Source organism: Ranitomeya imitator, chromosome 2 (genome assembly GCF_032444005.1).
Source record: "Ranitomeya imitator isolate aRanImi1 chromosome 2, aRanImi1.pri, whole genome shotgun sequence".
In the NCBI taxonomy this organism is placed as follows: domain Eukaryota; kingdom Metazoa; phylum Chordata; class Amphibia; order Anura; family Dendrobatidae; genus Ranitomeya; species Ranitomeya imitator.
Genome location: NC_091283.1, coordinates 583,419,790 through 583,435,021, shown reverse-complemented (window position 1 = coordinate 583,435,021; position 15,232 = coordinate 583,419,790). Strand labels below are relative to the sequence as shown.

Here is a 15,232-nt window from a genome sequence, read left to right as displayed (position 1 = left end):
CTCTGCTGCCACCCAATGGCCTTTTTCTGTATGGCAGCTTGTTTTTCATGTATTTCTTGTGGGCATGTCTTACATCCGGTTCAGGGGTCAAATCTTCTCTTCCTCTGGCAGCCATTTCCAGTTTACTTTCTGTTGTGAGAGGACGTGCTTTTGAACTGGGCTTAGGAAGGCATCAGTCTTTCGACCACTCTCTCATGCTGCTCACACTTGCAGACACACTTGGTGCTACATCTTACTGTACCCTGTCTACCCTGCATTTCTGGAGAAGTTCTGTATTACCAGTTATACGCTGTATGTCCAGATCTACAAAATAAACAAGTCTGGATTACACAATCCCTGGAGTGCATCATCTCTCTGGACGCTGAGCAGCATTGGTCCTGTCTGCCTCACATCGAAGAAATACGGAGGTACGTTTCTCTCTCACAACACTTATTAATCAACCACACCTCCATTCGCCTCATGTGGGGACAGAACAGTCGAAAGACTGCCTTGAAGCCCGGCCAGAATCACCCTTATATCACTATTCACGTGCCCGCTCTCTGCCCGCTCACATACTGCAGCCCTGCTCTGCTAAGAAATCTCCTGCAGCATCACCTCAGACTGCATTGTACATAAAGACTCTCTGTGTATTATACCACACTGCTGCAGATCGTCGGACCGCAGAACCCCACAATTCTCCAACAACACCTTGGGAATCTTATCAGGGGGTCGCAACTAAGCTGCACCGCAATTTCCAGCCCCCAATTCAAAGGTTCAGTTTCTTAAAGGGACAGCGCACCTTAAATCAAAATGGCCGAAAAGGACCTTCCACAGTTCCCCAATGCTGAAACAGAGCAAATACAACCTGATACTGTCCATTATGAAGACCAGGAAGCAGAGCCCGCTTCCACAGCAGACCCAGATGCACGACCAGTACGTTCCATCAAGCCAACATTAAAGGTCCTCGAGAATTACTGTTCCACAAGGGATGAGTTCAATGACAACTTGGACGACCTATGGGAACGAGTCGCCTCCCTTATGTCAAGCGTCCAACGCCATAAAAATGATGCAGCGGGTTTACAGGACACTATAAGACAGCTAGACGTGGCCCACGGCAGATACAAGAGACTGTCCACAAAGTATACCGCCTTCCTAAAAGACTCTAAAATCGACGAAGCCCTATCAGAGTTAAGCAAGGCAGATTCCACAGACAGAGAAAGGGACGCCGCCGTGCAAGACGCCAAAGATAAAGCGGAGCTTCGTATCACCCATCTGCAAGAAACTAGATCGCACAGGTCAGCCTCGTCTAAACACTCTGCTCGGTCATACAAATCATCCTGCTCAAGAACTTCAGCCCTCAGCGACAGAATCCTAGAGGCCCGTTTAAATGCAGAGCGGTCCAAACTAAGACGTTCATACACCGAAAAGAAAGCAGAAGCAGAGGCTCGAGCAAAGATTCTTCAAACAGGAGCAGAAGCGAAGAGAGCAGAAGCAGAGGCTCGAGCAAAGATTCTTCAAACAGAAGCAGAGGCTCAAGCAAGGATTCTTCAAACAGAAGCAGAAGCGAAGAGAGCAGAAGCAGAGGCTCGAGCAAAGATTCTTCAAACAGAAATGGAGGAAGAAATTGCATTAGCCGAAGTAAAAATACTCGAGCAAGCATTGAAGCAAAACCTCGACCCAATTTGCCTGCCACCACAGGAAGAAGACGACCCAGCTGTTCGTACCAGAGACTACGTGCAGAAACAGATACCTGCAGCGCACACCTTCTCCAGTGATGTTCAACCCAACATTGCGGAAACGTCCAAGTCAGCCCAACCTATGGTGCCAGTATCGCCCACAGCCCCTACAGAGACCCAAGACCAACGCCGTGATGTACCCCCTCAGGAACAATCATCATCGCAAGACGACCACAAGGCACACTCCAGCCCGCCTCCACAGTTCAAGCAGCAGTCATCGGAATCTCTAGAGGTTAAACCACAGCTCAACCCTGCAGCGACATCATTCTACCCGGGAACAATTCACCCTTCCATGCCACACAGCTTATACGCCCGAGGGGCACCACAAGCTAATATGCTAACAAGGAGTGAAGGATCAGACATGTCCGAGTTTGCCAGGTTCATGGTGAGCAGGGAGCTAATCAGCACTAGACTCTCAAAATTCGACGACCGTGCAGAGAACTACAGAGCCTGGAAAGCAACCTTCAAGGCCGCCATTGCTGATCTCAACCTATCCGTGGAGCAGGAGCTCGACCTCATGGTAAAATGGTTGGGTCCTGAATCCACAAACCGTATCAAGAGTCTTAGGACCGTCTATGTGGGGCAAGCTGAAGCAGGTCTCGCTGCTGCCTGGCAGAGACTCGAAAGAACCTACGGCAGCGCTGAAGCCATAGAAAAGTCCCTATTCAAGAGACTGCAGAACGTTCCAAGGATCAACCTTAAGGAAGCCCTCAAGCTTCTGGACTTAAGTAATCTGCTTATGGAGCTGGAACTTGCTAAAAGAGACCCTCGTCTGTCAGGACTGTGCTACCTGGACACTGCCCATGGGGTGAACCCAATCGTCTCAAAGCTGCCACATAGTCTGCAAGAGAAGTGGGCAGTGTGTGTCTCCAGGTATAAAAGGTCACATGACGTCACCTGTCCTCCGTTCATTCAGTTCTGCAAGTTCATTGACGAACAAGCCCAAATGAGGAACGACCCTAGCCTCGACTTCCTGGAGTCTAACACTGCAGCTCCAGCAACACCTTCATCAAGGTATGAAAGCGTCGCACATAGACGCAAGGACTCAAGGAACAGTGTAAGCGTCAGAAAGACTAACCTGCCATCACCTGCAGTACCTGTCGACAAGCAGTACACTATTCCGTCGAGGGATAAGTCTTTCAATCGTGAGTGTCCCATTCACAAAAAACCACACTCACTGAACAAATGTAGAGGCTTCAGGTCCAAAACCATGCAGGAGCGCAAGAAAATCCTCAACGAACTTGGAGTATGTTTCAAGTGCTTCGCTTCATCAGAACACATGGCCAAGGACTGTAAATCTGCCATTAAGTGTGAAGAGTGTCATAGCGACAGACACCCATCAGCCTTGCACCCAGGCTCAGCCACCAGCGATCCAGCAGTCGCAGTTACCTCTGGTCCCGCTACAAACCATGGCGGGGAGCCACAGAATCACGCCAAGTCCACCACAGCTGTGTCCTGCTCATGCTCAGAGGTATGTGGGGAGAATCAAAGTGCTAAATGCTGTGCCAGGATATGCCTAATCAGAGTCTATCCAGAAGGGCAACCAGAGAAGGCTGTAAAAATGTATGCCATCATTGACGATCAGAGCAATCGATCCCTAGCTGGACCTAAGTTCTTTGAAGCCTTTAGAATCAAGGGACCAGCAACGCCCTACACTCTGAATACTTGCTCGGGGCGCATAGAGACTAGCGGCAGAAGAGCACAAGGTTTCATCGCTTCTCCTGTCAATGAAGACGTAGAAATACCCCTACCTACGCTAATTGAATGCGATCAAATACCAGACCAAAGGGATGAGATCCCTACCCCGGAAGCTGCTTTCCACCAACCACACTTAAGGCACCTAGCCAGCGTTATCCCACCTTTGGACACAGATGCTGAAATCCTACTTCTGCTCGGCAGAGACAATTTGAGGATACATAAGGTCCGCCAACAGTGTAATGGTCCTGACTACGCCCCCTACGCCCAGAGACTTGACTTGGGGTGGGTAGTCATAGGAAATGTATGCTTGGATCAAACAGGAGTCCACTCCTTTAAGACGTACGTACGCCGAGATGGGCGCACTACCTTCTGCAAACCATGTCCTCATCACTATGAGGTGAAGGAAAAGCTTCCAGATTCTGTACAGCTGCCTGATGTTATCCCTTCTCCCTATGCAGACGACTTGGGAAAATTGGTGTTTCATACCACTAAGGATGACAACAAAGTAGCCCCATCTATGGAAGACAAGGAATTTGTCAGGATAATGGACAATGAGTTCCTTAAGGACGAAACCAATCACTGGGTTTTCCCCTTACCCTTCCGAGCTACCAGGGTAAGGCTCCCGAACAATCGTGAACAAGCCTTGTCCAGATTTAACTCTCTCCAGCGCACGCTAAGCAATAAACCGGAGATGAAAGAACACATTGTCACCTTTATGGGCAAAATATTCCATAACAACCATGCGGAGCCAGCGTCTCCCTTAAAGGAAAACGAGGAGTGCTGGTACCTACCCTCATTTGGAGTATATCACCCGAAGAAACCTAAACAAATTAGAGTTGTCTTTGATTCAAGCGCCAAACATCAAGGCGTATCTCTCAATGATGTCCTCCTCACAGGTCCTAATCTGACAAACAACCTAGTAGGAGTGTTGATGAGGTTCAGGAAAGAGCCCATTGCCATCACCGCCGACATTGAACAGATGTTCCACTGTTTCATAGTCCGAGAGGATCACAGGAATTTCCTCAGGTTCCTGTGGTACAAGGACAATGACCCCAGCAAAGAGATGGTGGAGTATCGCATGCGGGTGCACGTATTCGGGAACAGCCCTTCACCCGCTGTGGCAACATATGGCCTGCGGAGAACCGCACAAGAAGGAGAGTCCGAGTATGGAACAGACGCCAGAGACTTTGTAGAGAAAGACTTCTACGTAGATGATGGACTAAAATCTCTACCCACAGAAGAAGCGGCAATCGACCTACTTAAAAGGACCCAACATATGCTGTACCGAGCTAAGCTTAGACTGCACAAAATTGCTTCAAACAGCCCGGCTGTCATGAGAGCCTTTGAGTCAAGCGACCACGCACCTGGATTCAAGGACATAGACCTGGGACCAGACCGTCCGCCTGTGCAGAGAAGCTTAGGCCTGAGGTGGAACCTGTCAGCCGACACCTTCGGATTCCAAATCAACTGTGCAGACAAACCATTCACTAAACGTGGTGTCCTGTCAGTGGTAAATAGCCTGTATGACCCACTGGGATTCGTAGCACCAATTACCATACAAGGTAAATCCCTTCTGAGACAGCTGTCCGAAACTGTCAAGGACTGGGATACCCCTCTACCTCCTGATAAGGAACCAAAATGGGAAACCTGGAAGCAGTCTTTGTGTGCCTTGGATAAAATCCATATAACGAGATGCTACGCTGGAATCTCACTTGCTGCTAGCACTAGGACGGAACTCCATGTGTTCTCGGATGCATCCACGGAGGCCATTGCAGCTGTTGTCTACCTGAAGGTAACGGGATCTGACAATCAAGATCATGTTGGGTTCGTTTTCGGCAAAGCTAAGTTGGCTCCCAAGCCTGACCACACTATTCCCAGGCTGGAACTCTGTGGGACTGTGCTTGCAGTAGAACTCGCAGACTTTATTCAGCATGAGCTGGACACTCACATAGATGACGTACAATACTACAGTGACAGTAAAGTTGTCTTAGGTTACATCTACAACCAAACAAGGCGCTTCTACGTGTACGTCAGTAACCGCATTGAGAGAATAAGAAGGTCTTCCAAACCTGAACAGTGGCACTATATCCCATCTGAACTTAATCCAGCCGACCATGCCACTAGACCTATGTCTATAAATTCCTTTGCTAACTCTTCTTGGCTTTCAGGTCCAAAGTTTCTGCTGGAACAGAAGGGAAGTGAATGTGTTCAGGAAGTCTTCAGCATCCAGGATCCGGACGATGATCCAGAAGTCCGCTCCGAGGTCAGTGCTCTGGCCACGAACGCTAAACCAACCTCCTCCCTCGGTTGCCAGTGCTTCAAACGCTTCTCCAATTGGATGAAACTCATTAAGACTATTGCAAGGTTAGTCCACATTGCGAGATCTTATCACAAGCCACATGGAGACAAAGACTGTCATGGTTGGCACGTCTGCCAAAAAATACTACCAATCGAGGACATTCTGGTAGGATAAACTATGATCAGAACACTGCACTACTTTACCCATTGGATTACAGTGGGTCAGAGATAGTTTGGCCTAGTGCGGCTTCTCTGATCCGAAGATGGGTTTTCCATTGGATTGTCTCAGGAACTGACTTAATGTCTTGTTTAAAGTTATTATTGTACTACATGCATGTTTGGTTTCACTTTCTAGGTTGTTGGACTTTTTAAGGACATTGATATAGTGAAATCCCTTACGGAATTTCAGACGGGGAGTGTGCTGTTCCATGTATATTCCTCAGTTTCCATGTATGTTGTTATATTTTGCTCTGCTGCCACCCAATGGCCTTTTTCTGTATGGCAGCTTGTTTTTCATGTATTTCTTGTGGGCATGTCTTACATCCGGTTCAGGGGTCAAATCTTCTCTTCCTCTGGCAGCCATTTCCAGTTTACTTTCTGTTGTGAGAGGACGTGCTTTTGACCTGGGCTTAGGAAGGCATCAGTCTTTCGACCACTCTCTCATGCTGCTCACACTTGCAGACACACTTGGTGCTACATCTTACTGTACCCTGTCTACCCTGCATTTCTGGAGAAGTTACTGTATTACCAGTTATACGCTGTATGTCCAGATCTACAAAATAAACAAGTCTGGATTACACAATCCCTGGAGTGCATCATCTCTTCAGATGCTGAGCAGCATTGGTCCTGTCTGCCTCACATCGAAGAAATACGGAGGTACGTTTCTCTCTCACAACACTTATTAATCAACCACACCTCCATTCGCCTCATGTGGGGACAGAACACAGTGTTCCAAAAAAAAAGGGAGATTCAAATTCTCAAAAAGTTTATATACACCTTCTAGCTTGTTTTACAGTACCATATAATGGTTGTTATTTTGGTTAGATTTTCCAAAAAATGAGGAAGTCTCATGGAAGAGGCCGGAGCAGCAGGAAAAAGTATTGGCTTTCATTGCTGACTCAGCCACTAGCTCTTTCGCCTCCTCTTCAGAAAGTTCCAAGTATAAAAGCAGCGAGTCGTCAGTGGATGCTCCCGGTCAGGAACAAGACGTTTCCTTGTGTCCTTCACCCAAACCAAAAGTGAAGGATGCGTCAGGCGACACTACAGGTTACTCCATGGAGCTCTTTACACATACCGTGCCTAGGTTAGAATGGGAAATTGTTAACTGCCCATTACAAGATGAATCGGACATGGAGTGCACTGATGCACAGCCACGGCTAGATTATAATGCTGTTCCATTGACTCAGATCACTACATTGCCCTTGCAGTGTACTGAGCCAGAATCTGACCCTGATGAGACTATGGTGCCCCATCCCGAACGCTATAGCACCTTACATGGTGACACAGAGGAAGGTGCACATGACATTGAAGAGGAGGTGATATATGACCCAGTTGATGACCCAGATTGGCAACCATTGGGGGAAGAGGGTGCCGCTGCCAGTAGCTCAGAAGTGGAGGAGGATGATCCACAGCAGCCATCTACATCGCAACAGCTGTCATCTGGCAGGCCCGTATCAGGCCAAAAACGTTTGTCAAAAACAAAAACAGTTTTAGGACAGCGTGGCCGTCTGGTGAAAGTAGCACAGCGTGCAATGCCTGAAAAGGTATTCCATAGTAGGAAGAGTGCAGTGTGGCAATTTTTTAACCAAGATCCGAATGATCAGTCAAAAGTAATCTGTAAGAAATGCTCAAAGACCTTTAGCAGAGGGAAGAATCTTCAAAATTTAAATGCAACGTGCATGCTTAGACATTTAACCAGCATGCACTTGCAAGCCTGGACTAACTACCAAACGTCCCGTACCGTTGGTGCACCTGCTCAGAATGAAGGTAGTCAGCAATGCTACATTGCTTCCCTCACTGTAAGCCCACCGGTTAGGACACCACCAGCAGCAAATATGGCGATATCATCGCAAGGCCAAAGCAGTCAGGGAATCACAAGGTTATTGGTAGGAAACACTGTATGTAGGCCAACATCGAGAATACCTTCACCAACCCTCTCTCAATCCGCCATGTCCACCACCACCACCGCTAGTTCCACCATATGAACCTCTCCAGTCCAGCTCACCCTACAAGAGACTCTCGTTAGGAAAAGAAAGTACTCATCCTCTCATCTGTGTACACAGGGTTTGAACGCCCACATTGCTAGACTAATCTCATTAGAGATGATGCCCTACCAGTTGGTTAAAAGTGAAGCTTTCATAGCCTTGATGGCCTATGCAGTATCACGCTATGACCATCCCAACCCTCCACCAGCATGTCAAAGACCGCATTGTCCATGCACTGAGACAGTCAGTAGAAAGGTGCACCTCACAACAGATGCATGGACCAGTAGGCATGGCCAGGAACGTTACGTGTCCATCATGGCACACTGGGTTAATGTGGTGGATGCAGGGTCCACAGGGGACAGACATAGTGGGACAGTTCTGCCTAGCCCATGGTCTAGGAAACAGTTGGCTGTAGGCTTTTGCAACCCCTCCTCCTCCTCCAGAAGTGAAAGCTCATCCACAGAGTGCAGTCGCCCGACCACTCCATCCGCAGCTGCCAGTGTTGCACAGCAGGTGTCCCATTATGGAACAGCTAGTGGTAAGCGTCAGCAGGCTGTGTTAGAAATGAAGTGTTTGGGCGACAACAGACACACTGCGGAAGTCAACGTCACGGATCGCTAGCGATATCGTCTAGTGTGACAGTACCTAGTACTTGCAGCAAGAAACTCAGTCATGGCTAGGCAGTGTATGGAGCGACCCCAGACACAGGGCCACGAGTTCTCGGTACCGGGCCTCTCTGGTTCGGTTCTGAGGCTGTCACGGTGTTAGACCCGGTCGCGACCCTGCTAAGGGGCGTCCAATAAAGGTGGTACAGTCTGTCAGGGGTTCGTGACGCCACCTGTAGTGTTCGGTCAGGGTGACCGACGCTGCTGTGGGGTCCACTGGGGTGATGGAATGGCAGCTGGATGGTATACCTTCCCACAGGTGAAGTATGTCCCCAGGGGTTCCCAGTAAGGTAGATGGTGATGGTGTGAGGTGCAGGCAATAACGAGGACACAAGGTTGCAATCTTTTTACCTCTTTACTGAAGACTTCAGGATCCTCAATCCAGAGCACATTTAACAGGGCTATCAGAGACCGGCCGGTCCGATGGGCACTTCCAGAATTCACTTTGCAGGTGGAAATCATTGCCTACCAATAGCGCCTGTGTGTTGTAGTGCTACCCTGCTGAGCATTCGGAAAAGTCCTCACAACTGCTGTTCTCGTTTCGTTCGTTCTTTACAGCTCTCTCTCTCTTTAGTTCCAGATGTTGCTAGTTTCTCGTCCCCCAGTATGTTTTGGCTAGGACGCACCCGTATGACGGGAAGGCCTGGAGGTCTTCCGGGACCCTAGAGACGCCCCTCTCCCACTGTTGCCCCCTATGTCTTCTTAGGAAATTTAAGGTAGACAGCCAACCTATAATTAACTGTCCTGCGGAGTTCGAAGTAAGACCTGAAGTCAGTTACTCCCGCGGTGTTCCGGCCACCGGCTACGCGCCTCAGTAGGATGTTGCCTCGATCTCACGGCACGACTCCTACTGGTACTCCTTTTTGCTTGATCTCGTTTACACTGTTCGCTAGGCACCTGCCAGGTTCCCACGCCTGACAGGGACCCCCCTGTGTCTTCTCCCTGCAACACCCCCTGCCACGGGATGTTGCCTGAATCCAACCCAGTCAGCTTCTGACTAACTTTCTATCCAACCCCTAGTTTTACCAGTGTGAAGAGGGGCCATATAAATAAAGCCTTTTGCTCCCCCTAGTGGCCGGAGTGTGAAGTGTAATGTGTGCTGGTGATACCTGGTCAGTAGAATTCCTTTAGTGCCATCAGACGTACCATCACTCCCCTTGGTGGCAGAGTGTCATACTGCAACGACCAGATCTCTGGGGCGCTGCATGTACATTTTGAGGCAGGCAAGGTAATCATTGATAACGGAAGGAATTTTATGTCTACCATAGCCCTTTCAGAACTGAAACACATACCTTGCCTGGCTCACACCTTGAACCTGGTGGTGCAGTGCTTCCTCAAAAATTATCCGAAGTTACCAGCCCTGCTCCTGAAGGTGCGAAGACTTTGCTCGCACATCCGCCGGTCGCCCGCACACTCCAGCCGTATGCTGATCCATCAGCGATCACTGGATCTTCCCCAGCATCGCCTAATAATCGACGATAGAACAAGGTGGAACTCCACACTGCATATGGTTCAGAGGCTGTGTGAAAAGAGGCGTGCTGTGATTAATTTGTGAGAGGATACACATACACTGGCAGGCAGTTGGATGGCAGACATGGAGTTGTCTGGTGTGCAGTGGTCGAAGCTCCAAGACCTCTGTCAAGTCCTTCAGTGTTTTGAGGAATGCACATGGCTGGTAAGTGCAGGCGACGCCATCATAAGCTTGAGCATCCCACTAATGCGTCTGCTGATGCAAAGTTTGACGCACATTAAGGAGCTGGCGTCTCCAGCCGAGGAGGAGGGAAGCCTTGATGACAGTCAGCCATTGTCTGCTCAGGGAACTCTCCTGAACGAGGTGGCGGATGAAGAGGAGGAGGATGATGATGGGGATGAATATTTATGGGAGGAGGATGCTTCTCAGGGGCAATAAAAACTGATGGCGTTGCAAGGTCAGGTCCTGGTTTTTATGGGACACAAGTGATGTTGATTTGCAAGAAAGTGCTCCTCAACCCAGCACAAGCAGTGAATTGACACCTGGAACATTGGCCCACATGGCTGAGTATGCCTTGCGTATCCTAAAAAGGGACCCCCGCATTATCAAAATGATGACCGATGACGATTACTGGTTGACCTGCCTCCTGGATCCATGATATAAAGGAAAATTACAAAATATCATGACACATGAGAACCTTGAGCAAATATTGGCTACCAAACAAGCAACTCTTGTAGACCGTTTGGTTCAGGCATTCCCAGCACACAGCAGCGGTGATGGTTCTCACACGAGCCGTAGGGGGCAACATGGCAGAGGCGATAGAGGTGCACAAATCCGAAGTGGTGTTGGACAGATGGGTTTTATGACCAGGTTGTGGAGTGATTTCGCAATGACCGCTGACACGACAGGTACTGCTGCATCTATTTAAAGTGACAGGAGACAGCATTTGTCCAGTATGGTTACGAACTACTTTTCCTCCCTTATCGATGTTCTCCCTCACAGGTCATTCCCCTTTGATTACTGGGCATCTAAAATAGACACCTGGCCTGAATTGGCAGAATATGCATTACAGGAACTCGCTTGCCCTGCTTCTAGTGTGCTATCAGAAAGAGTCTTCAGTGCAGCTGGTTCAATACTGACCGAAAAAAGGACACGTCTGGCTACCCAGAATGTTGATGATCTAACCTTCATTAAAATGAACCAATCATGGATTTCAAATTATTTTGCCCCACCTTCTCCTGCTGGCACGTAGCTTCCCTGAAAAATGTATTGCTTTTGGCCTCCTCTTACTGACTTCTCCAATTTCTCCATTTGCAGCTGCTGAATGTCCACCATAGGCCATTTTTATACCTCACTAAATGGGCTGACTCCCCCCACAGGCCCGTGGTCACCACCTGGCGCAAGCACCCGTGCAAGTGCCGTTTGCCTGGACAGTCTTGGGCGACGGCACTGGCACAGGGTCCCTCATAGTACAATGAAGTGTCTCTGACGGTGGTGGTGCACCACCAACGTCAGACACATCGTCGTAATATGAGGGGCCCTGTGCCAGTACCGCCGCCCACGAGAGAGTGTTGTCAGACACATCGTCGTAATATGAGGGGCCCTGTGCCAGTACCGCCGCCCACGAGAGAGTGTTCCCCCCCAGCTCGAACAGTGCTCTACAACTTGCAATACTTACCTTTCCCTGCTCCACCACTGTGTAGTCTGTGCTGTTAAATCCTTCAATGGCACTGCCAATACAAATTTGTTGAAATGATAGATGATAGTTAAAGTATACGGGGGCCCTGGCTTCCATTTAGACCAGTTAATACTTTACGCCTACTACCACTGTCTGCTACTCAGCAGAGGAGCCCACCCCAGTACCTAGCTATGCCACCTGTTTAGTCCTGTTACCAATCTTGAACTGAATTTAGTCTACTTTATTATTTTGGGCCTACTAACTGTGTCTGTGCAACTCATTACAATTGTCCTCTACTGAACAAAGCTATGCCGCCTGTTTAGTCCTGTTACCAATTTTGAACTGAATTTAGACAACTTTTTTATTTTGGGCCTATATCTGTGTTTCCTCCTCATCCTGCCCATTGCCCAGCCACTGCTAGATGAGTCTGCTGGTACATTGACCCAGACCACTACATTCCCATTGCAGTCTACACAGCCAGAATCTGACCCTGCTGAAAGTCAGGTTCCCCTTCCCGCATACTATACCACCTTACACGGGGACAAAGAGGAAGGTGCAGATGAAAGTGCAGGTTCCTTCATCAGGTGGGGGGGCATACTCGTTGGCACTGGCACAGGGCCCCTCATAGTATGCAAAAGTGTCTCTGGCAGTGGGAGGTGCCACCCGCCGTCAAACACACCGCCGTACTATGAGGGGCCCTGTGCTAGTGCCAACTAGTGGGCCCCCCATGCTTGCTCAGGATTACAGCACTTGCAAAGTTAAATATAAAGTAAATTAAGATTGACAAGCTTAAGAAATAAGAATTGATGTTTTTGGCATTAAAATGGGTACTGTAGGTGTTTTCCTGTCCTCCACTCACTGTCAACTTTGATTCCCCATTGACTTGCATTGGGTTTCGTGTTTCAGTCGGACACCGACTTTTCGAAATAATCGGCCGATTTCACGTTATTCTCACCCTCTGACGTGGCGCTGTCCTCGGCAGTGCAAGCGGCAGGTTCCGGTGCTAAGGATGCTATGCCAGAAGGACCTGTCTTGACGTCACGGTCATGTGACCGCGACGTCATCACAGTACTGCGCACATACCAACCCTGGGACCGGAAGCTGCCTCGTGCACCGCACACAGGCGCCAGGACTACAAGAGCCCTTCAGAAGGTACGTTTATTTTTTATTTTAAGTCTTTTTTAACCTGTTACATACGTGGCTGGGCAATATACTACGCGGCTGGGCAATATACTACGTGACTGGCCAATATACTACGTGGCTGGGCAATATGCTACGTCACTGGGCAATATACTACGTGACTGGGCAATATACTACGTGACTGGGCAATATACTACGTGGCGGGGCAATATACTATATGGCTGGGCAATATACTACATCGCTGGACAATATACTACGTAGCTGGGCAATATACTACGTGGCTGGGCAATATACTACGTAGCTGGGCAATATACTACGTGACTGGGCAATATACTACGCGGCTGGGCAATATACTACGTGACTGGCCAATATACTACGTGGCTGGGCAATATACTACGTCACTGGGCAATATACTACGTGACTGGGCAATATACTACGTGACTGGGCAATATACTACGTGACTGGGCAATATACTACGTGGCGGGGCAATATACTATATGGCTGGGCAATATACTACATCGCTGGACAATATACTACGTAGCTGGGCAATATACTACGTGGCTGGGCAATATACTACGTAGCTGGGCAATATACTACGTGACTGGGCAATATACTACGTAGCTGGGCAATATAGTACCTGACTGAGCAATATACTGTGTGGTTGGGCAATATACTACTGTATGTGGCTGGGCAATATACTACGTGGTTGGGCAATATACTACGTGGTTGGGCAATATACTACGTGGACATGCATATTCTAGAATAGCAAATCCAATTGAAAATAGGTACTCCAGCTCCGATAAAAAGGTAAAGTCTTTATTTATCCAAAATGGTTAAAACATAATCCTTACAGTCGGTGGACCAAACAGGTGTTTGTAATAGTTTCTATAGATGCGGTACCGCAGCCTGCAGTTCATGTGCCCATGCGCAGCTGGGGAATAAATTTTGGAATTCTGAATAAACCTAAGAGTTATAACATAAATAGTTTCATTAATTGCCACACAAAAAATGTGATTTAAAAATAGACTGTACCATATGCCAAGTATCCTATGTAGGCTGCACGTTGCGTAAATTAAAAACATGCATAACGGAGCACCTCAGAGATGTTAATATGCGCAATACAACTAATAGGAATGTATCAATGGCTGCAAAACATTTTTTTGCGGTGCATAATGGGGATATTTCATCATGTAAAGTGCATGGCATTGAGAAAATCTATCCTCCTAATAGAGGAGGAGATATAAGGAGACGCCTACTCACAAGAGAGGCGTTTTGGATTTACAATCTAAACACTCGCTTTCCTATAGGCTTAAATAAAAGAAACGAAATACTGTACCACTACTGCTAATTGTTTAGTGTTATTATTTTAATTTGCGTGTTAAAATTATATATATGCTTGCAGGACCTTCTGTATGAAATCATGTGATGTAAAGGGGGCGGAACTTTAAATTACGAACACTATATGTATAGCTCACATTTGTATTGTGACATAGGCATGAGTAAGACCGATATAGGTCGAAACGCGTTGCCATAACTATTACAAACACCTGTTTGGTCCACCGACTGTAAGGATTATGTTTTAACCATTTTGGATAAATAAAGACTTTACCTTTTTATCGGAGCTGGAGTACCTATTTTCAATTGGATTTGCTGCTGCTGGACGTCCAGGTCAGGACGAACTCCCGTGCTCCGTACCTGCTGGTCTGGTTGGTGAGTTGGCTATGGCTTTCTAAGCCGTTTTTCTATTTATGTGTTGAAAATATTCTAGAATACCCGATGCGTTAGAATCTGGCCACCATCTAGTATATATATATTTATATTTATTGGTTAAGGGGTCTCAAGTTTGTCTAGGGTACAAATGCATTGTCACTGTTATTTCATTTCAGGGCTGTCTATTGATGTCAATGGATATGTACTACCTTCCTTGGAGAGAACTGATGGTTATTCTGCCTCAGCATGGCTCATCATGACATGCTCTACACTAACAAATAACTCTTTCTTTATATGATATTATGTGTCATTTTATTAAACACTTCTCAATGAATGTAAATGAATTTCTTTTATAGAGCAACCTGCGACTTTTTTGGAGAAAAGTAATTTAATACACCTAGGCAGATAAAGGAACAATAAATTCAAAAGTCTTCAACCATGAGAATATTCTTGTGCATTGTAATGTGTGAATGAGGTTCTGGGATAGAGAGGATGAGCGTCTAAGCATAGTAGATGAGTCAATCTTACTTGGTGAGAAAAGTTCATCATGAATCTTGCTTACCTGGTGTGGTTGTACAAAGAGGCACAACACTGGGAAAGGTTTGCAAACAAGGGTGATCCTTCCACTGGTATGCTGCCCGTCTGTAATAACA

General features: G+C 47.6%; 1 protein-coding gene across 5 annotated transcripts in view; it reads left to right on the top strand.

Annotated features, from left to right (window-relative positions):
* The window catches only part of LOC138667605 (bactericidal permeability-increasing protein-like), a 295,646-nt gene extending 280,631 nt beyond the window's left edge, over positions 1-15,015 (top strand). For all 5 annotated transcript variants that reach the window (XM_069755743.1, XM_069755742.1, XM_069755739.1 and 2 more), the window contains one exon: positions 14,756-15,015. In XM_069755743.1, the coding sequence (XP_069611844.1) occupies positions 14,756-14,839 (84 nt within the window). In that variant the 3' untranslated portion in view covers positions 14,840-15,015. The remainder of the gene's footprint in view (positions 1-14,755) is intronic.
* The last annotated feature ends 217 nt before the right edge of the window (positions 15,016-15,232 follow it).